The sequence below is a fragment of the Oryctolagus cuniculus genome, chromosome 6 (genome assembly GCF_051225735.1).
Source record: "Oryctolagus cuniculus isolate XC-2025 breed Fujian yellow rabbit chromosome 6, ASM5122573v1, whole genome shotgun sequence".
NCBI lineage: Eukaryota > Metazoa > Chordata > Mammalia > Lagomorpha > Leporidae > Oryctolagus > Oryctolagus cuniculus.
Window position 1 is genome coordinate 146,499,401 of NC_142872.1, and position 23,783 is coordinate 146,523,183.

Here is a 23,783-nt window from a genome sequence, read left to right on the forward strand (position 1 = left end):
AGATACTACTAGTTCATCTTTCTGTCCAATCATGAATGACCAAGAATCAATCCCCTTCTCATATGTTATGCTTAGTTTAATAAAAACACCTTCTGGAAACAAGTTCCTGTTTAAGTTTGTGAGTGGCATTTCTTACACCTAAAATTCTTAGACTGGACAATTTTCTGGAGCCAACAGACACAAAAATCTTGCCAAGAACAATGCTCACGAAGAGTTTAAAAGCAGTGAGTCCTTGATCATCCAGTGCAGACAGCAAGACTTGCCCCTCAAATACCAACAGGAATTAGGTGAGCCTGTTTGGAAAGCCAGGGAAAGCCGCTGCTTGGTTGACACATTGTGCTTCTTTTTCCCAGGGCTTTCCTGGAAAGGATGGTTCCTCTGGCCCTCCAGGACCACCAGGGCCAATTGTAAGTATTTCCAGAAACTGCTGGGATGTACTGTGCTTTAAATCATTGTTTCATTTCTTTAGAGAGGGTTTTCTATTACCCTATTACCAGACCTTTTCCTCAGCAGCCATCTTTGCTGTGGGACCACACAGAGGCTTCCCCGAAACATCCTAGAAAACATAAACACGTGAGAGCACCTGCATGGATCTGGATTCATCAGACACAAGAAAGGCTTGAATTTGAAAGAACTATGCCTGACTAGTAGAGTGTAGACTTAAAAAATACCTGCCTCATGTTTTTGGTAGTTGGGAATAGGAAAGAGCCATCAATCCTGAAGTCTTGGTGATGAGAGAGAAGGGTGTTATCATGGTGTATATTTGTTCTTCTCTGAGACTCGATCACCAGTAATGAGAAGGAGAATGTGTGACTTCTTACCTTTCTTCCATATCCCTGCCTTTTTCTTAGGGCATTCCTGGAGCTCCTGGAATCCCGGGGATCACTGGAAGCACAGGACCACAAGGCGCACTTGGGCCACCTGTGAGTATTCAGCAGTAGCTGGTCAGAATGCATGGCCACTCGCCACTTCTACTTACGTGTTTAGGTTCACCAGCATCTCTATTTGTCAGCAGTGTTTATTCAATATTGAACACTATGTAAATCCATAAAGGAAAGCAGAGAAGCTCTTTGGACAGAGATTAGTATAAGGTTGTGCGTATACCATGGTCCTAACAGCGTAATCAATCATGCTTTTCCTTATACAGGTTCCGTTGCTTGTGCTTGGCTCTGTGTTAGCCAAATTTAGTATCATCTTTATAAAAATTGGGTATAAGAGCTAAGTGTCAGTCAAGCCTGGCTCCCAAGGGGGGCACATATCGGATATGAGAAATTAATGAGAGTGGAATAATTTTCTAAATTCTGCCCACAAGGGATAAGATGAAAGAAAAGCAAATGAACACTTTTAGGCCTGTACCTGTAAAATGAGATATGTGTATTTTGAAGAAATAGCCAGCATCATGTGTGACTTGCAAGTTGTCTTTTCTATATGTAGATGTTAGTTAGCATTCTGATAGTATGGGCAATGACCTAAATCCACATACGTGGCTTAAAAGAATTGAAATATGTAAAGGTATGTATTGCTACAAACATGCTGAGAAGCTGTTTGTAGCTGTGGAAGAGTGAAATCTGATGGATGAACCTTGGAAGAAGGAAATTAACGAGCCTTCTATTGCTGCTTGGTCTCACTGAGTACGAAGCAGGGTGTGCTGCTTCCTTTCTGGAGGCTAGAGAGGAGGATCTAGTTCCTCACCTGTACTAGCTTCTAAAGGCGGCTCACTGTCCTGCACTCAGGGGCCACTTGCATCTGCAAAGTCAGTGATGTTGTGGCTCCACCCGTTCTTCCACTCACACCTGTCTCTGACCACAGCCAGGAATAGGCCTGGCCTTTAAGGACCTATGTGGTTATCTCAGGCCACCCACACAATTGATAAGCTCTCTAGAGAATCCTTGAATCTTTCATATTTGCAAAACCCATTTTGCTGCAAAAAGTAACATATCCACAGGTTCTGGGATCAGTGCATTAATATTTGGAGTGGAAAGAACCATTTCCCTGCCTATTAGAGTGAACAAGACACAACAAACAATGCTGCTTCTGTTTTTTTAAGATTTATTTTATTTATGTGAAAGCCAGAGTTAGAGTGAGAGAGGTCTTCCATCCGCTGGTTCACTACCCAAATGGCCACAACTGCCGGAGCTGTGCCAATCCAAAGCCAGGAACCAGGAGCTTCTTCCAGGTCTCCCACATGGCTGCAGGGGTCAAAGAACTTGGGCCATCCTCTGCTGCTTTCCTAGGCACATTAGCAGGGAGCTGGATCAGAAGTGGAGCAGCTGGGATGTGAATCAGCACCCACATGGGGTGCTGGCATTGCAGGCTGTGGCTTTAACCCGCTGTGCCACAGTGCTGGCTCCTGCTTCCTTTTATTAAAAAAAAAAAAAAGATGTCTCTATTTATTTGAAAGTGAGAGTTACAGAGAGAGAGAGAGAGGGAGAAACAGCAATCTTCCATCTGCTGGTTCACTCCCCAAATAGCTGCAATGGCCAAGGCTGAGCCATGCCGAAGCTGGGAGCCAGGAGCTTCTTCCAGGTCTCCCACATGAGTGCAGCAGCCTGAGCACGTGGGCCATCTTCCACTGCTTCTCCCAGGCCATGAGCAGGGAGCTGGATCAGAAGTGGAGCAGCTGGGACATGAATCAGCACCCATATGGGATGCCAGCTTTGCAGGTGGCAGCTTTACCTGCTACTTCACAATGCCAGCCCAGAACCACTGGTTCTTATTCAGAAAGATGCCTCTCTCTACTGAAAGAGGCTCTTCTTCAATAAAATTCTTCCATCCCTGGATCCTTCTCTAGGCTATGATTCACATGGTACATATATACACATCACATAAGAAATGTGCATAAAAATGCATCTAGATTTTAGCAAGTGCAGCCTAATTTGTGCATCCAAATGCTATACTATAAATAATACTGTATATTACTACTATGTAATACTGTTTAATATTGCAATGCTATATAATACTAGTAGTCACTTTACAAACTGCATACTCATTCCAACTACATTGCCATTGTTAAATACCTTTGGATTTTCTCTTTTCAAATCAATTTAGTAGTGGGTCACAGGAGATAATTTGATGTTTTATCATTTGGTTCCAGGCTATTGCACATGAGAAAGGAGACTTAAAAACATACTCTCTGCTTCACAAAATGTACTCTTGGGAGACAGAGTGCAGAAAAGGCCCATAGGGCTTAAGAGTGCAAGAGATTTTGTTCAAAGAAGTGCCAGGGGCTGTGAGGCTAACTCTTTCTAAGAAAGTCACAGGAGATTTTAATGCGCTAATGTCTTTGACACATCAGAAAATAAAACAGGAAAATACAGGAAAAAAAAGTAGTCTAAGTTCGTTAGACAATAAACACATTTGTTGTTGCTGTTGTGATTGTTGTTTTGCATTCTTACTGGTGTCAACTACAACAGTTTCTCTTCATCCAAGTGAGGAAAGAACAAGTCATGGATTGATCCTGATCAAAGATGGATCGAATGGGAAGGGCTAAGGAAGGAAAAGCAGGCTCTGGGGGCCTGGGGAGAGATAAAATGGAGCATGGAGGGACAGGGTGAGATCGGGAAGACCTTAAGTGAGTATGAGAGCACCTGCTCACCCACCTGGCTTTTTGTAGCTCTGGATTATATTCTAAAAACAGCACAGACAGAAATACTAATACATTTTCTCACAAATAAAACACCTGCTTTGATCTTGAATGTGCCCTGTGCTGTTAATAGTCTTATCAGCTGCAGGAACAATTAGGTCTTTGGCGCTGAGTGGGTACACCGTGGTGGACTTGGGGATATCCTCTCAAAAGGAGCTCATTCTCTGCCCTGTGCGGCCCAGACTTGTCCCTGTATTTTGGCCGACAGCTCTCAGATGCCTGCTGGCTGCCAGACCAGTGTAACTATTAAAGCAGGCCCGGTGTCATGGTGCTCAGGCCTTGATTGATTTCCCATGGATGTCTGTCTAGGAAGGCAGGAGGAAAAGAGACCAAGAGAGACAGACTGCGCCGCTGAAAATAGCAGTGTGTTTCCTACAGTTGGTGCCAGAAATGCCTGCTTCCATGCACTCTGCCTTCACTGCTGACTCCTAGGGCAGAATCTCCCTCGCTGCTGCCGAGGTCCCGATTCCTGGCGGATTTTAAGCACAGGGTTGAATGTAGTGCTCCTCCTGGTGTTGGGTTTATGCACAATGAAGGCTTTGCAAGAACAGGCTGCTTCCTGCTGGCACTGTGTGCTTAGTTTGACTTCCCCATGAGTATATAGGTATGGTGTGATGTCACTCAAAGAGCATTATGTTGAAAATCAGGGTACCTGGGTTCCACCTGTGGCCCTGACATGACCCTCACTAGCTGTGTGAGCCATATTACTTACACACATCCTCTAGTCTTGCAGAACATCAGTTTGCTAGTTCAGTCATTGCAGATGTTTACAGAGTAGGCACAGTATTTATGAGCCTACAAGATGGCAAGAATTGTGAGAGGTAAAATAATCTAGACCTTCTTCCACATTTATGGGAAATCTGGTTAGAATGATGGTTCTATAATAAAAGGCAGAAAGTTGAAACGCCTTAAAGGAAAGATAAGAAACTTGCTATGAAAGGTTGGGCAGGGCAGGGGGGAGATCCCTACATTGCAGGGGTGGAGTTATAGTTCCAAGAGGCAGCATGTCACTGGGATCTTGAAATATGAATGTGGGAATGATTCCCCCCCTCAAAGACAGGAAGATAATAGTGCTTAGGTGGTGCCTTTAGTAAAACACAGGACAAGGCACCTCCTGTCTTTTGTTCATTTAAAAGCATTTTTCTGCTCTTTCTTTAGCTCTGTCATAACTACCATAGTTTTATTTTAGGCCTCCTTGTTTCTCACAAACATTGTCATGAGAAGCTCTTAGTAGCCCATGGCCTCAGTGCTATCCTTGGTCTGGTCCATTCCTTGGCTTGCTGGGACATCCTTTTGGACGTTGTTATGGGTCATCCCCTGGCTTGAGTCTCCTTGCCGGATCCCTATCACCAAAGGCTGGACCCTGTGTGTTCAGTGTGGTGTACATGGCCCTGGCCCTTCACTTTCCCCTCTATCTGGGTCTACCATTATCCCTTTACTTGGCATTGAGTCACATGTAATCATTTTAAGCTCTCAAGGATTTGCCACAGTTTCACACTTTTCTTGCCCTTTGAGATGCTCTTCTGTCAGTCTGGGCTTCTTCCTCCTCCTTTCACGTCCCATTGAGGCCTGGGCTGTTCCTTCTCAAAGACTGCAAGACTCCTTGTAAAACCACCTTTATCTCCTTAGACTGCTAGATATCTCCTTCAGCTGTTGGGTTCCCCTACTAAGTGGCAATTCTTTGAGACTGAAATGAGATCAGATACAATCAGAGTACTTAATATGTATCTGCTGAGGAGGGAGGGGGCAGGAGGAGGGAGGAAGGAGGAGGGAGGAAGAAAAAAAAGAAGTAACAGGAAAAGAAAGAAGGAAAACATGGGTTCTAGTTAGGCTGGTGTTCAAGGGAGAAATAAAAGACTATTATTGTAGATCAGGATTTAGGTCATGGAAGACCTTCAGAGCCAGCCTGGAATGTTTGATTTTGCATAACAGGCATCTTTAACACATGGAACTTCAACCACAAGATCATTCCTCTTCCCTTCAATACTAAAATTCTGTGAATCTGTGAATGTCGGTACTGTATTTTCTTTTCTTTACATTTCAAGTGTTCCTGAAATTAAAGGAAACGGTGCTACTTTTCCTGGCCTCTATCTACAGGGAATATGTGTTTTCCCTAAAGCATATTTTGGTGGAGTTATGGGCCTTCATTTGCTCAGGAATTTTTATTTTGTTTTTATTTTGCTTTGCAGAAATCAAGGGAGAGATGTCAGAAAAGTTGGAATAAAAAATAATTTCTTACCATAGAGATATTTCACTAGAACGATCTTTCACTTGTGGCCTCCTAGCTGGATCCTTTAGATGCATAATAAAAAGCACTATGAGAGGGTGGACCAACGGCAAAGGAAGACCTTTCTCTCTCTCTCTCTCACTGTCCACTCTGCCTGTCAAAAAAAAAAAAAAAAAAGAAAAAGCACTATGAGACTAAGTGTGAGGGATTTCGGGCCCAAATAGACACATTCGTCTCTGTTCCAGAAGGTGCAATGGCTCAGCTTTGCATGGTATTTTCTTTCTGTAAATTTGAAACATTTTCAAACAGGACAATATAATAAGTGATAGCAATGGAAATGTCAAAAAGTGTATTGGTGCAAAAAGAAAAAAACATTTTAGACAAACTGGGTTTTAAAACAGGACTCAAGTTAAAACCTAATTCTGATTTACTAAACTTAGGTTTAAGGGATGTTATGTTTGCTTGTGTTTGTTCTGTTTTAATTAGGAAAAGATGATTTTCACTAGAATGGAAGGCACTGGCTGCCGCATTTATTGAACAGTGTCCTCTTCCAGCAGAGAGCAGAGTGCACCCCAGGGTACATGGGTTCTGGAGCTCACAATTTGGGTTCAGGTTCCACTGTGTTATTGTGTGACTTTGGACAAGTGGTTTAACATCCTTACAGCATTTCCTTAATCTGTAAAATATAAATATTATCTCATAGGATAGTTGCAAAGAATATGAGCCAATCTTATAGGCGTATTATAAGGATTAAATTCGTTATTTTAGAAGACTATTCCAAAGGCTGACTAGAGTGTGGCATTTGGAAAGCCTGTGTCTCTTATTAGAGTGCCTGGTTCAAGTGGTGGATACTCTGCTTCCAATTTAGCTTCCTGCTAATGCACATCCAGTGAGACAGCAGGTGATGGCTTAAGTACTTAAGTCCCTGCCAGCAATGTAAAAGACCCAGGTTAGTTTCAGGCTCCTGGTCTTCAGGTGTCCCAGCCATGGCTATCGTGGGAATTTGGGGAGTGACCCAGCAGATGCAAGATCTCTTTCTGCTTTTCAAATGAAAGTGAAAATTTTAAAAATTTTTGAGAGAAGGGATTCACTGGCTTTGCAAGGTAAAAACACCACAAATAGTGCTAGGTACATGGGAAAAGCAGCTTAAATATTAACTCCTAGCATTTTTGGTTTCTTACTACATTAAAAGTGTGGAGTGTTTACTAATTTTTGGTGGTGGCTGATTTTTGGTTTTGTTTTGTGCTTAATGCTTGAAAAGTAGTTCCCATTAACGATTTATCTAGTGGTATCAAGAGTAGTACTTATCTCTGGACCTAGCAGAGTCTCTTTTGGTACTTGTCCATTTGTGGAGCCTAAGGAATGAGGGAAGAGGGCGCGGCCAGTACATTTAGTTCCAAAGAGAATTTGAGCTGGCAGAGGGAGAGCGCTATGTAAATCTTATTTTTTGCAGAAATTTTTTGCAGTTTTAGTTTTTTTTTTTTTTTTAACAGAATCAACACTTTTTCTAATGCTCTAGAGGTCCACTGCTTGAGTATGTGTTAAATATTTTTCTTGGGTTTTTTTTTTTTTTCAATCAATGTAGTTAAAATGAAGCACAGATTGGCTTGTCCTCCATACTTAAAGTGAAACTCAACCATCCATTCATTCAATCAACACATTTTTTTTGAGCACCTGGCATGTCCCAGGCATAGTCCTAGGAATTGGGATACAAAAGCCTATAAACTTGACCTAGCCTCAACCTTGTAGAACTCACAGTTCAAGAGAGGATCTGCCTTCTCTAGGGAAGTTGGAATCCTTCCTTTACTAGGACAGCGTTTATCTTTTTCATTGTTATTCATGTGCTCCCTGCTCCAAATAGTGACCATATCATGGAATGATAATGTATTGGCCTTGTAATGGACCCCAGAGGCTACTTAATATACTTTGGCCCCATCTTAAAAAGAATCTCAAGGCGTTTAAATGGCCTTTCAGATCCTCTACTCCATTTTTTTTAAAAAAAGATCTCTGATCATTGATTTAATTTGTAATATTGAAAAATTACCTATGGCACATTACAGTGTAGATTTATATGAGAAGTCTTCAAAAAGTTCATGGAAAATATGCATCATGAAAAATCTATGGATCTCAAATTTTTGCACCAAAATAATCTTTTAATTATGTGTCCCATAAATTTTTTGAAGTACACCCATACTTCTAGTTGAAATCAGTTAATAATCTTCATTTTATTTTACTTTTAAAGATTTATTTGATAGAGAGGGAGGGAGAGAGGAAGGGAGGGAGAGAGGGAGAGAGAGAGAGAATGAATCTTCCACCTGCTGGTTCACTCCCCAAATGGCTGCAACAGCCAGAGCTGGGCTGATCTGAACGTAGGAGCCAGAAGCTTCTTCCTGGTATCCCATGTGAGTGCAGGACACTTGGACAATTTTCAGTTGCTTCCCCAGGCCATTAGCAGGGAGTTGGATTGGAAGTGGAACAGCAGGGGCTCAAACAAGCACCCATATGAGATGTGTGTGCTGCAGGCGGCAGCTTTATCTGTTAGGCCACAGAGCCAGCCACTCTTTCCATTTTGCTAACAAAGCAAAAGGAAACCCAGTGCCAAAGAACGTAAACAGCAGTCTTAGATTTATAATAAATATTTCAGTTTCATATTGGACTTAATCAGGATATTTGAGTGACTCTTTTAAGGAAGATATTGAGTAGGTGGTTTAGGAAATATAAAATAAGTATGGTTCTCTGTTCTTGGGATCTTATCACCTACCAGAGAAGGAAAATCCACCCATTAATTTGAAATTAAATATATACAACAAAAATTTAGTGTCAAATATTATGTCAAGGTACCTACTTCATTAGACTATTCCTATTGTTAATATTTAATTGGTAATATTTATGCTTAATATTCTTCTCACATTTCAAATATCTTATATGCTGAGTCGACCAGGCTCTTGAGAATAAGTAGTTCTAATTTGAAGAGTAGGTGATAGGGAGGTTGAGTCTGAGTTTCAAAAGACTTTGGATTCCTGGACTCGGGCTTTTTCCCATGAATGTCTGAGAACCACTGAGTGATCTTTAGTAGAAGAAAGGCTACCATCAATTAGTAGTCACTGAGCTTTCTAAGGTGTTGTAGGGAGTTGAGATTAGTGGGTGGAAATAGATGGACTGGCAGTAAGGTCATTAATTAGGGATGTCAATTAGAAGATGCTACAAATGCCTTGGTGTGAGATAGCAAGGGTAGCATCTGAATTGGTGGAATAGAAGAGATGAATGTGAAAGGCAATACAATACAGTTAAAAGTATGTATTGAATACTTGTAGACATAGAGGAATAGGAAGGAAAACATATTGGGGACAATCTTTACCTGCTCAGGAGAGTCAACTGTGAGCTTCTCTTCTTCCCAACTCCTCTTTTCCTGGAAAGCCAGTCTACTTATGACATCATGGGGTAAATCCAGAATTTAGAGTTTGAGTAACTGTTAACTGAATAGAAATTCTGGAGAACACACTGAGTTTCTTGGGGCCTGTTGAGGTTGAAGTAAGTAATGACTGAGCACAACCTGACAATGTCACACGTTTGATGTACAAATTCCATTTACTCTCCTTAGAGAAGTGAGTGTAAAATTTTGTTCAATGAACCTTGCCTAAGAATGGAAACAAAAATATGAAATCCTTCTGAAGACATGTTTTATGTCATGAGTATAATTTTTATTGCTGTGGCACTGCAAATGTCTTTTATTCAGGAAATTTTTTACAATAATTGTGACATCTTTCATGTATTGAATAGTAGCAAAGCCACATTTAAAAACAATAATTCAGCTGAGAATTCATATAACTATGTGCTCTTTTACTGAGGATAAATAGGGAGAATTGCATAGAATCCCATCTCTTATTTGAATTTCTAGGCTGAGAGATCTTTTCTTTGCTTCAGAGATATTCCTTTAATACTGCAATAATTTATTCAGTAGAAATATGTGAAATAAGTTACAAAGCAGCAGCAGAATACAGTAGAGTGTGGCAAAAGGTGAAAGACCCATTCAGTAAAGATGTAGGTTACAAAGCAATAGTGTTGCATTCCAATTTACATAAAAAGGCTGGAGGATGAAAATGTTGAGAAAAGCTATTTATGCCTGGTGTGATTACAGGTTGTTGTCTGTCTTACTCCTATTTTTGTATAACTGTTTTTGTTGTGGAATTTCTAGTGCTAAGAAAAAGGTCTTCAGTGTCTGCTAATAATAACTGATAGAATTAAAAAAGAGAGAACGATCCAACATGGGAAGCAGGATACACAGCAGACTCAGATTGGCAGATGCCCTAAACAGCACTCTGGCCTCAGAATCAGCCCTTAAGGCATTCGGGTCTAGCTAAAAAGCCCATGAGAGTATTTCAGGCATGAAAGCCAAGACACTGTGGCAAAAAATGGTCTAAATGAATGATTTTTGTGAGCGAGATCCCAGTGGAAAGAACGGGCCATCAGAGAAGGAGGTACCTTTCTCTGAAGGGAGGAGAGAACTTCTACTTTGATTATGGCCTTGTCTAAATAAGGTTGGAGTTTGTGAACTCAAGAGGATTCCATAGCCTTGGAAGCTCATGACAAGAGCCTTAGGTGATTACTGGTGTCATGAATAAGAATATTAATTGTTAAATCAACAACAGAAGTCACTGTGCACTTACTCCCCATGGAGGATCTCTGTCCTTAATGTGTTGTACTATGCGAATTAATGGTAAAACTAGTACTCAAACAGTACTTTATACTTTGTGTGTCTGTGTGGGTGCAAACTGTTGAAATCTTTACTTAGTATATATTAAGTTGATCTTCTGTATATAAAGATAATTGAAAATGAATCTTTATGAAGAATGGGATGGGAGAGGGAGTGGGAGTGGGAGATGGGATGGTTGCAGGTTGGAGGGAGGTTATGGGGGGAAAACTGCTATAACCCAAAAGTTGTACTTTCAAAATTTATATTTATTAAATAAAAGTTTTAAAAAAAAGTTCTTAACAAAATGAGAAAAGATGCATGCTGGTTGGTTTGGGCTATGTGTGGTATCCTAGGTAACTCAACAATTTTCTCACTTCTAGGGTGTCCCTGGTCCAAAGGGAGAGCGAGGAGAGCGCGTAAGTATTCTGTGGCTCTGCTCAAAGGCTGCAGCTGGCTGCACACCGTCTAGTGCATGAGCCTGTTGAAGGATGACTATTTACTACAGTGGTTATTCATTGCTGTGATGCCATTTCCTTGTCTTCCCTCCACCTTATTCGACTGGGAACACATTTTTCAGTGGAAAAAGCCCTAAGTTGAAGTCAGGAGAGCGAGTTTCTATTACTTTGCTGCCATCCACCTTGATAACCTGGGAATGCGTCTTAAGCACAAAAAGAGGAGAATCAAACTCATTTAACTCACAAAGTGAATTTCAGAAGGGAATTGTATGGAAGCAAAAGGGCTATAGAAAGCTTAAAGCTCTTTACAAATGCTAAGTAATAGGATGGGAGTCCTGCTTTTCCTGATAGCCCCGTATTGGCACCCAAGCAAACAATGACAGGAATAGAATTAAAGAACTGACCTCCAAATTTAAATCAGTTAATCTCTCCTTTAAGAAGTGGTGCAGCTGCTAATACAATTGGGCTATTGGCTATAATAGAAACAGCAGTGGCTCTAGGCTCATCCATTTACCTCTGTGAAAACTTGGGCAATGTACTTAACACTATTCTGCTATAAAATGGGTTTAACATCTTTCCTCTGAGTTATTATTAGTATTAAATGAGTCACTGCTTGAGAAAGTGCTATATTTTATAAGCTCTAAAGAGTGTAAATGAGGCATTAAATATATATGATTTTTTTCAAAACTATTAAATCTTTAGAATCTGGGATAGAAATACTTGCACCTTTTCGTTTGAATAAGACTCTTGAGAATCTGGAGCCATGAATGTCACATTGCCCTCTCCTCTGTGTGCAGCATCCTATGTTCTGTTAGGAGCCGAAGAGCCCAGATGGCATCAGTGGGTCCAAGTCAGAGCCACATCCTGGAAGTCCTGGTGTGTGGCAAGGCCTGTGCCTGAGAGTCAGGACTGTGCTTTTTTCTCATCCAGGGTGACCTGCAGTCCCAAGCCATGGTGAGAGCAGTGGCACGTCAAGTATGTGAACAGCTCATCCAGAGTAAGTACACTGTGGTTGTGCAGGTTGGTTCACCTTACTTCTCCCTATGGGCCTTTCTCATGAGCATAAAGACTTAGGGGAATATCTCTGAAGCTTTGTCTTGGTGCAGACATGTAAGCTTTATGATGAGCCCCTGCTGATCCATCTAAGAGATCATTACAGATTACCCTAGAGCTCGCCATCAAAGCTACAGAAGCTTAACTTCACATAAGAACTATCAGTTTGCCATGTAGATTTAACGTGATGGCCCAGGCCACATCTTCTATCCCTTTATCTTTCTCCAAATGGAGAGAATTTTGTATTTTTCTCAAGTGATGAGCACTTGAATGTTGACAGACTACATCTTCAGAAGCTACCTTCAAAAAAAAAAAAAAAAAGATTTGCAGTATTGATTTCAGTTAACTTGCAAGACTTATTTTAAAAAATAGACATACAGTTGTATTTTTAAAAATTTAAGAGAAATGAAGATGCAGACAGAATTCCTATCTACTAACTCAGCTGCAAATGGCTAAAATGGCTTGGGGGCCAGAAGCCAGGAGCTGGAAACCCAGTGCAGGTCTTCCATGTGGGTGGTAGAATCTAATCATCCAAGCCATTACTGCTGTCCCCCAGCATTGGTAGAAAGCTGAAATGAAGAGCCAGAGCTAGGACATAAACCCAGGTACTCATATGTGAGATTCAAGCATCCCCACCAGTGGCTTAACAGCTAGGTCAAATGGCTACACAGACTCATAGTATTTAAGTCAATATTTCCTTATTATTAAAATCCATTTTACATCTGTCATCTTCTGTTCAGCCTAAGGTCCTTCCCTTAATCTTTAGATTTGATGCCAAAATACACACATTTTCACACACACTGAGACAGGTTTGTTGTGACATCTGATAAGACTTATGACACTTGGGCTTCATGCCAAAAATTACATTGAAACACACCTGATAACTGTCCCTTTTCTTATTAAACTTGAACTTTTCAACAACATTGTGTTTCAATGACAGATTCGTGCTCATCCATTTACTAACCCTCCCATTTTGCATATTTTCTGCTTATTCATGGAATATATATTTTGTCTCAATCTAATCAGAAATTCCCTAGTGTGTATTCTTCTCTTTTAAATAATTTATTCAGTATGAGGAAGATCTGCAGCCAAATAGAGATGAACTATTCTTCTCAAACCCACCCAACTCTAGCCTGACTCCTGCCCGCGACCTCCCAGGAGATCAGGGCTGACATTACCTGAGTAGCTACCTTGTTCACTTTAGGATTATATTTATTTTAACACAAGAAAAGTTGAGTGTTAGGTCAGGGGAGCCCTGTAGGGCTGGGTCTAGATTACCATCCAGAGTTCTGCAGTAAATCCAGATGTCACCCTGGGGAAGCCATGAAGTGAGGAAATGCAGGGACTTCACAAAATTTTCATTAAGGTAAAAATATCAGGGAAAACCAAATACAAACCTACTGTCTTCTCACAACTGTAGTAATGCTCCCTTTAGTTTAACTTTATGTTATACATGTTGTCCAAACTGGCTGTAAGTGTTTGAGAGAATTTGTCATTAAATTAAAATATTTAATACTAAAATGAGATCTTTAAAAATATAATTTATAAAAGGGAAATTGAACATTAGTCATTTTTGTAGTATAATGCATCCAAATTTGGCCCATATTGGATTATTTGGCAGGTTTCTCATTTCAAGCGTACTGTGTAAATAAATGGACTGTTATTTTAGGAAAAATGAGGGATACATTTTATGACTCATAGACCACAATGAGAAGAAAGCATCATGATATTTTCTTGTTCTACTATAGAATAAAAATGTGTATGAATATATGATTATTTAAAACCTGCCCTAAAAACTGAGGGCTCAAAATTGTGTTTTGCCCCTTGGGAATTCTCAGATTCTTGTAAATGACTTCTAGAAGGTGGGGTCTGGAAGTTGGACAGGAAAGTTCAATTAAGTTGTTAGAATAGGAAGGCCCTGCCTGTCAGTTCAGATCTAAGGGAAGGAAATGGAAGAGACTCTGTCCAGCCCAACCTTGTTCCCAAATGCAGAATTGATTTTCTCTGCTTTTTATTTTATTCCTTGGGCTCTCACTGAGAACCTGATTAACTGGTTAGCCTATGATTTTTGTTTTTACAAGCTCAGTCATCTGGTTTTCAGTTCTCGGTAGATAAGAAAGATTACATGAAAAAGGGTTAGATGGGAAACTGTGCAAGGCCAAAGTGATGACAGTCTGGAGAATGGTAAAGGATTACCCCCGTGTCCAGGGAGAAGTGAAAGACGCAGATGCAGAAAGCAACAGACATGGCTGCTGATGGCCCTCAAGACATCAGAGAGACCCTTGTGACATCACAGTCCAGTGCTTAAGAAGGCAGTGAATTAGAAATGATTCCTCAAAAGATGGCTGCTGTTTTTCTTTAAAGATATTTAAGTTTATTTAAGAGGCAGAGAGAGAGCGAGGGAAACTCATTTGCTGGTTCATTTCCCAACTGACTGTGACAACTGAGCCAGTGCCAAAGTGAGGAGCTGGGAACTCAGTCTTGGGCTCCCATGTGAGTGGCAGCGATAAAATCACTTAAGCCATCAGTGCTGCCTCTGAGGGTCTGTATTAGCAGGAATCTGGAATCAGGAGCCAGAGCCAAGAATCAAACCCAGGCACACTGATAATGTGGATTGCAGACATCTTGATTGGCATTTTAATCGCTAGGCTGAATTCCCAAGCTTATTTTTCATTTAAATATTTGCAAAGGGAGAAATAAAAAGCACCTAGAAAATTCACTTACTTGGGAAAAAAAAAAAATCTCCTGATGATGATGCTGGAAGAATGAGGCACCATAGTATCAAATACTTTATAAATATGTATTTCCAGTTGTTAAAAACTATATTCTTCCAGGCATAATTGAGTTAAGAGGCAATGGGGTTGAGAGCCAGATTTATTTTTTAGAAAAACTGATGGACGTTTCTACAGCTGGGACCCAAGTAAATGTTCCTGAAAGAAAAGCTTGGCAGCGAAGAGAGGAGTTGAGACACAGCGCTTGTCTGGGGATTTGTGAGCAAGAGGGTGGAGCAGGCTTTATGGGTTGGAAAAAAGACAATTTGGGGGAAATTTCTAGAGAAAAAGGCAGCTGGGTAAGGGTTCAGGGGTCAGATAAATGTTGGGGGTGAAAATAAAATTTATGACTTCTGCTCAGTGGTGTTTATTGAGATGCTGACGTGAACTGTAGAATTCCAAATACATGAGATGTGCCTTGAGTATAATCCAGCCACTACTGTCGTCCAAAGTAAAACGTAAAAAATGTTAAGTTGGAAATCGACCTATTTCAGAGAGGTGTGTTGTTTCTCTCTTGGTGGGTGTCTAATGAAATTGTTCAAAGCCTTAACAAATAAACAAATAACTCCCCCCAGACCCCTCTGCGGGCCAGTTCATTGAATGCACCCTTTATGCTTCCTGCCTCAGGTCACATGGCCAGATACACAGCCATCCTCAACCAGATTCCCAGCCATTCCTCATCCATCCGGACCATCCAAGGCCCTCCTGGGGAGCCTGGGAGGCCAGGTTCACCTGGAACGCCTGGAGAACAAGGACCCCCAGGCTCACCAGGCTTCCCAGGAAGTGCAGGCGTGCCAGGGACCCCAGGAGAACGAGGTAAGCTAGACCACTCCTCCAGTAGAGTTGTTTGAGATGGGTGCATTGAAACATGGCACAACAGTGATGCTTCCCCTTCTCCATCTGCAATTCAATATCTTACTTATTCCCAAGATGGAGAAAAGAATAGTGTGCAACATGTTTATCCAGAGCCATATCTGTTTATAGAATAGTAGACTCAAAACCCCAACACAACTCCAAGAGGCTGTTGAGCTAACAGAAGGAAGATATTCCCTCCAGACAGACCAATTCAGATAAGCTGCCTCTTCCAGGTTGAAGAATTAGGAGATGATGCCTCCCTTGGGGAAAACGTGATATCACACATGAGTCACAACAGCAGACTTCATTTAGTATGCATATGTAGTGCTTCTTTTGTGCAGTGCCCACACTGGGCAACACTCCGTGGCATTTCTGGGAAGAGTCACAAGTTATGTGGACACAGGTTCACATATCCCTATGTAGATGGTGTCAGCTCCAAACTTCAAGTTCAAGTACTGTTTGTGGCTCACTGTTCTGTACTATGAGTTGATAGCATAAGAGTTTCATGGGCCAGTGTTTTGTCTTTGCCATGAAACTTTCATTAAAATTAAGATCCTACTTTGCCTTATTTTCTACTATCTACAGGTCTTAGAAGTAATCCAATGGTAAGACTCACTTGGTTGAATTTCGTCAAGTTTCTATAACGATCAGCATCTCCCAATCCAGAAGCAGATAAAACAGATATGTGAAATGGGGTTCCACAATAGCCCTGAGGACAGTGATGGGAAAAGGGACAACTGATAAAAGTACTTTCTAAAAACAGTTTCTAGAATAATGTGTGGTATAGCTAACTGTTGCCTATTTACCTGTGAGTCATGTTACTTTTGTGAGATGAATAGCATATAAATATGAAGTGTACATTACAAAAATATTTCACATTTGTTCTTGATCCACGTCGATCAGCCTTGTAAGTGTCTACCTCTGTACTTTAAACATATTCTTTTCCCCTTTGGAAATGTCCCTTCCTTTGTCTATTGTGGACATTACTCTTAGCTCAACCTTCAGCTAACACCTACCTCATGCATGAAGCTTTTGTTGGTCGGCCTAGACCACAGACACCGCCACCCCTGAACATCTACAGTACTTGCTGGCCATTCTTCTCATTTCGGGGTTCATCAGATGTTAGCAGCTAGATCACCTCTGATTGCTTTGTATGATGTCTAATAGGTACTCACTAACTCATTGTTGCTTTGATTGTGATCCAGTTCTGATTTTCCTTTCAGGATTTTCCTATGTTAGGGCACAGAATCAGCAGACATAGAGAAAGACATAATGTTTCCATAACACACCAAGACCTGGCAGCCTGGAAGGTGGCTGCCTCTGTCAGCAGGGCGCTCTGTGATCATGCTAGTGATGGAGAGATTGTGACTCAGGGAGCACAGAGCCAGCACCTGAGTCACTCCCAGCAAGTCATAAGTTCTTTGTTCTCTTTGGACGTCTCAGCCCTCTTTTTGCCAGACCAAGTCTTTCCTGTTCTGAGACCATGTGAACGATTAGGCCAGAGAAAATCACCCGGGAGTTCTCAAACGGTGGCCCAGGCAACCAATGGAAACATGAATTTCCATGATGTAATTTTCTTTTAAAGATATGGATGTTCTTTGACAGTACAATAGACACATCAACATCTACATTTCATAAATATGGTAATTCAAAAAGCTCATGGGGAAATGGAATTAAGATGTTTATTTTGTTACAAAACCATTTATAAATGTGTGCATAGTTTTTTTTCTCTTTTTTTTTTTTTTTTTTTGACAGGCAGAGTGGACAGTGAGAGAGAGAGACAGAAAGAAAGGTCTTCCTTTGCCGTTGGTTCACCCTCCAATGGCCGCCGCTGCAGCCGGCGCACCGCGCTGATCCGATGGCAGGAGCCAGGATCCAGGTGCTTTTCCTGGTCTCCCATGGGGTGCAGGGCCCAAGCACCTGGGCCATCCTCCACTGCACTCCCTGGCCACAGCAGAGAGCTGGCCTGGAAGAGGGGCAACCGGGACAGAATCCGGCGCCCTGACCGGGTCTAGAACCCGGTGTGCCGGCGCCGCAAGGCGGAGGATTAGCCTATTGAGCCACGGCGCCGGCTTGCATAGTTTTTTTTGTGATAGTCATTTTACACAAGGTTTCTGAAGAGCCTTCATGCAGAGAGGATGAAAGTCAAAGTGACAAGTGTCCTGTAGGCACAAGGAAGTGTACTTTCAGTGATCACTGACTGAGTGGTGAGGTGTTGGGACTCCTAGGCTGGGTTTTATAGGCCAGCATCCAATGGGCTCTTCATTCCAGTTGCAGCTGGGATTCCTTGTCCTAAGGTGGGTGGGGATTTTATTTTATTTTATTTTTTTTAGCTTTATGGGCTAAATTCCCCAGGACAGATTAAGAGGGGGAAAAATGTCTGTGCCTTTCCTTTAAGCAAGAACATTAAATGTTTTTTTTAAATTATGTCTTTAAAAGCAGAGAGAGAGAAGAAAGCGAGCTTCCATCTGGTGGTTCACTCCCCAATTGGCCACAGCAGGCAGGACAAGACCAGCCTGAAACTAGGAGCCTGGAACTTCATCCAGGTCTCCCACGTAGGTGGGAGGGGCCTTTTGCTGCTTTCCCAGATGCATCACCAGAAAATTGGATCAGAAGTAGAACAGTCAGGACTTGAACCAGCACTCATATGGGGTGCTGGCATTGCAGGCGGCATCTTAACCCACTGTGCCATGATGCCAGCCCCCACAATATTAGACTTCGGAACCTGAAGAGTCTAGAACAATCTCTTCTTTTGATCTGTTCATTTTATACAAAAGGGTACATTAAAAAATATCAAGATCAAAAACAGGCTCAGGGTCAGCTAATATCAAGATAGGATATTAAAACCAAAGGCCATGTTTTTATTTTCTGGATAATTATCATTATGCAACATATAATAATGTTTAAATGGTCCCATTTATAATGAGTAAAATTAAGTATTACTCCTAGACAATATAATAAACTAAGAAAGATTATTAGAAACGTAGCTGTTGAATACTCTGGCATATGACATAGATGAAATTCACTTTCTACTGAGGCTTCATATGATTCTTCCTAAAAGAATTCATGACGCCATTTATTTTGGCAAATTTTTTTTTACCAGAAGTGCTCTGTTTTCTCTATTGAAAAATTTTAAGCTTTGAAAAAGATTATACACAGTAAAAATAATTTACATTGTGATACACTATACATGTGTATATATTCATATGTAAATACATACATGCAAACATAAGGCAAAACAAGACACTGTTGCTTATTTTTTTCATTTTGTTAGACTGAATTTAATTACTTCCATTTGAAAAACACTGTTATAATATCTTTGATTAAAAATGTATATTCCTTGGCTATTATGTTTAAACAGAAGAATTATATACCCGTGCTACTAGCAATATGACATATGTGGCTTTTCATGGCTTTCCTTATTACCTGTCTGCCTCTCTCATTAACCAATTGTCTTTTTTAACTTCAATGCTGTACTTTTTCACAAGTTTGTGTGGGTGATAGGCTTTTAGGTATCTTCTTACAAAGATTATATAGATAATTCATAGAACTTACATATTCAGAGATGTCCTGTAGCTCATACTGTTCATGTTTTCTATCTAAATCTTGAACTCCAACTTATTTGTATACTTGTGTCCAAATTTAAGAGGTTTCATGTGCATAACATCATGCATGTGCAATGCAGTCCAATTTCTTATCTGCTTGTTCTTATCACTGTTAGTTTGTGAAAAAAGTGCTCCTCCTCCACAGACTCCTACTTGGTCAGTTCTCCCCACTAAACTGTACAGTATCTTCAGGTAAATGGTGCTTTATTAACTAGCTTCATGTGATTTCAAAGTTCAGGAAGAGGATAGGATTTACTTTAAGCGTTAGCCAAGTCCTGGATCTTCTGAGTTTAACTCACCATTTAATCACAGCTTTGGGTAATTCCAGCTAGATTCCCTTGATAACAAAACCATCTAATTTTGATCCCTGCATATAATTACTGGATGACTTACCTGTTACTTACTTACTCTATTATTTAAATATTCATAATTCATACCAGTATTGCGAATCATACATTAATGAAGTCATTAATAAATACACTGGTCTACAGTGAACAAAATTAAGTTTCCTTAATTACATGTTAAGAACGAGAAATTATTCTGGTTTCATTCCTCATGCAACTTCTTGAGTTTTGACGATTTCCCTAAAACTATTGGATCACAGGCATTGTCCAACTGAAAAATTTTCATTTGTATGTTGTACATTCATAACAGATGGAATTCATATCTGGTTGGTTTTGTACAATAAACAGGCAGATATCTGTTAAATATTGAGTTTTCCTAAGACTTTTCGGCTTGGCAGTATGTGAGACAATAATATTGTTTCTGGATTTCACATATTAGGCATCAATTGCATCTTCCAAATATTGTGCTTGGTCGTATACATACACTATTTTGTTTGGGTAAAATAGAAGACTTGATTAGAATAAGGAAGGAATTTAAAAATTTATTGAATGTACGATTTGGGAGATGGTAAATGTTAAGAGAGTTAGGTACAAAATATACAGTGTCAGACTTTTTTCATATTTTCATTATTTTTTCACAGATTCAATATTATTTGTAGATACAAATCTAAGAACATAATGATATTCCCTGTCTCCCTTTCTCCTCTACCCTCTTACCCTCCCTTCCTTCTACCTTTTGTTTTTGAGAAAACCTATTTTAAATTTACATTACATTAAAAGGCTTAATTCTTCACTAAATAGGAACTTTAAAACATAAAAACCAAAAGACCCTAGTTTAGTGGGAATATAGACAATGCCTATAAATAATTGAATGTATGAATCCCCATTTCATGCATGTTTTTTGTGTCATTTCATTGAAAGTAATTATGAATGATTAACACCAATGACAATGTAACATCTAAATATTTCCTCTGTGGTTACAAGATTTTAAGCCATTTCCCCTCAAGAATTTATGCACAGGAATAATTTTATGCAGTTTGCAATGCAAATACTTATACATTATTTTTTGGACTCTATTAGTTACCACAGATCAAGAAAAATATATGGTTTTTCTTTTTTGGAACTGGCCTGTTACAGTAAGTATAATATTTTCCAGTTGCATCCATTTTGTTGTGAAAGACAGGATTTTATTCATTTTGTGGCTGAATAATATTCCATAGTGTATATGTACTACATTTTCTATATCTACTCATTAGTTGATGGGCATCTGGGTAGATTCCATATCTTAGCTATTGTGAATTGAACTGCAACTAAAATGGGGGTACAGATAATGCTTTCTGTGCAGATTTCATTCCATTCCTTTGGGTAAATTCTCAGGAGTGGGAAGGCTAAATTATATGACAGATCTATTTTCAGCTTTCTGAGAAATCTCCATACAGTCTTCTACAATGGCTATACTACTTTGCGTTTCCCACAAACAGTGGATTAGGGAACCATAATATTTGCATCCTTGCCACCATTTATTGTTTTGTGATTTCTGTATGAGAGCTATTCTAACTGGGATGAGGTAAAACCTCATTGTGGTTTTTATTTACATTTCCCTGCTGGCTAGTGATCCTGTGCAATTTTTCAAGTGTCTGTTGGCCATTTGAATTTTCTCCTTTGAAAAATACCTGTTCAAGTCTTTTGCCCATTGGCTAATTGGATCATGTGTTGTTGTTGAGTTTGTTGAGCTCTTTATAGATTCTCGATATTAATCCTTTATTAGTTGCATAGTTTGCAAATAATTTTTCCCATTCTGTCAGGAGCCTCTGCACTTTGATAAGGGTTTTCTTTGCAGTACAGAAGCTTCTTAGCATAATGTAATCTCATTTGTCTATTTTGGCTATGATTGCTTGTGCCTCTGGTTTCTTTTCCAAGAAGTTTTTGCCAATACTAATGTCTTACAGAGTTTCTTCAATGTTCTCCTCAAGTAATTTGATGGTATAAGCTCATAGAATTAGATATTTTATACAAAAATCAACTGAATGTATCAAATGTAAAACAGGGGCCTTGTTTCATGCTTCTGCACTAGGATATCCAGTTTCCTCAGCACCATTTATTGAAGAAACTATCATTTTTCAAGGAATAGACGTGAGCTCCTCTGTCAAAGATTAGTTGGCTGTAGATGCTTGAATTGATTGCTGGGGTTTCCACTCTGTTCCTTTGGTCTCCATAGCTGTTTTTGTGCCAATACCAGCTGTTTTTATTATACTGCCCTGTAGTAGGTCTTGAAAGCTGGTATTGTGATGCCTCCAGGTTTGTTTTTGTTGTTTAATGTTGCCTTAGATATTTGGGGTCTCTTTTGTTTCCATATGAATTTTAGCATCAGTTTTTCTATATCTGAGTAGAATGTCATTGGTATTTTGATTGGGATCACATTATTTTTTTTTCTTTTATTTAATGAATATAAATTTCCAAAGTACGACTCATGGGTTACAATGGCTTCCCCCCCCATACCGTCCCTCCCACCCACAACCCTCCCCTTTCCCACTCCCTCTCCCCTTCCATTCACATCAAGATTCATTTTCGATTATCTTAATATACAGAAGATCAGCTTAGTATACCTTAAGTAAGGATTTCAACAGTTTGCTCCCACACAGAAACATAAAGTGAAAAATAATAGATGATTTTTTTTTAAATGATGATGAAATCAGATCAGACCTATTGTCATGTTTAATCCCAGTGAGAGTCAAGTTGGGAATTGATAATTTCTTTTTTTTTTTTTTTTTTTTTTACAGAAGATCAGTTTAGTGTACATTAAGTAAAGATTTCAATCGTTTGCACCCCCATAGAAACACAAAGTGAAATATACTGTTTGAGTACTCGTTATAGCATTAAGCCTCAGTGTACAGCACATTAAGGGCAGAGATCCTACATGAGGAGTAAGTGCACAGTGACTCCTGTTGTTGACTTTACAAATTGACACTCCTGTTTATGGCATCAGTAATCTCCCTATGCACCAGTCATGAGTTTCCAAGGCTATGGAAGCCCCTTGAGTTCTCCGACTCTTATCTTGTTTAGACACGGTCATAGTCAAAGTGGAGGTTCTCTCCTCCCTTCAGAGAAAGGCACCTCCCTCTTTGAAGACCTGTTCTTTCCACTGGGATCTCACTCACAGAGATCTTTTTGCCAGAGTGTCTTGGCTTTCCATGCCTGAAATACTCTCATGGGCTTTTCAGCCAGATCCGAGTGCCTTTAGGGCTGATTCTGAGGCCAGAGTGCTATTTAGGACATCTGCCATTCTATGAGTCTGCTGAGTATCTCACTTCCCATGTTGGATCACTCTCCCCTTTATTTATTCTATCGGTTAGTGTTAGCAGATACTAGACTTGTTTATGTTGATTGGGATCACATTAAATATATAAATTGCTTTGGGTACTATGGACATCTTCTCTCCACTGATGTATTTTATCTTTGAACTGTGGCTGAGTGGAGTGTCTTTCCTTCAGCAAATAACCAGAGGCACATGCTGGACAAGACCCAGGAGCTCTGATCAGTGCTCAAAGGTAGGGTGAAAATCCAGGGTGCCACCCAAGTTGGGCATGGGAGATCTCCTCTATTGCCAGCAATGGAGATGGTATGATCATGCCTGTTAGCATAATCATAGCCTCACCTCCTCTCTTCCAAGGTGATCAATGCCCAAGGTTAGTCTGCATGGGTACAATCCTTACCTACGCTAATGCATGAACTGCACAAAGGATCTGTGCAGTCTTTAGTGTGAGTATGGAACCCTCTGCAATGACCAACCCCAGGCAGTCAAAGTGCTCTGAGCCTCTGATGCCGGATACAGTGATTGCTCATAGACTCACCTACACCCCATGCACTATTATGCAGTCATAGGATTCCCACAGTCACAGTGTGCAAGGTTTCCATGGTCATGGGGTATAAAGGATCCCCTCCCCACTCTGCAAGCCTGCCTCATCCACAGAGACTAGCATCATTTCCAGAACCAGCTTCCTGTGGGTGTTCTGCCTTGGTAGTTAGAGCCCCAGAGCCTGTGATAGGTTGAGAGGATGGGGGCACCTCACAGTCCTAAGTGAGTGTCCAGCCCCCTGTCCCACTCCCAGACAAGTCAATGGGAAATGCAAATTTTTC

At 40.3% G+C, this 23,783-nt stretch overlaps 1 protein-coding gene and 1 long non-coding RNA gene across 8 annotated transcripts in view; one reads left to right on the top strand and one right to left on the bottom strand.

Annotated features, from left to right (window-relative positions):
• The window catches only part of COL14A1 (collagen type XIV alpha 1 chain), a 253,291-nt gene that overhangs the window by 208,562 nt on the left and 20,946 nt on the right, over window positions 1–23,783 (top strand). For all 7 annotated transcript variants that reach the window (XM_008255863.5, XM_002710753.6, XM_070075442.2 and 4 more), the window contains exons 41-45: window positions 354–407; window positions 852–923; window positions 10,944–10,979; window positions 11,949–12,015; window positions 15,470–15,658. In XM_008255863.5, coding sequence (XP_008254085.3) covers window positions 354–407; window positions 852–923; window positions 10,944–10,979; window positions 11,949–12,015; window positions 15,470–15,658 — 418 coding nt within the window. The remainder of the gene's footprint in view (window positions 1–353; window positions 408–851; window positions 924–10,943; window positions 10,980–11,948; window positions 12,016–15,469; window positions 15,659–23,783) is intronic.
• LOC149126326 (uncharacterized) lies at window positions 2,036–6,006 on the bottom strand. Its single transcript, XR_016235924.1, has 2 exons — window positions 5,883–6,006; window positions 2,036–2,230 (listed from the first exon to the last, which is right to left on the bottom strand). It is a non-coding gene; the product is annotated as an uncharacterized LOC149126326 (long non-coding RNA).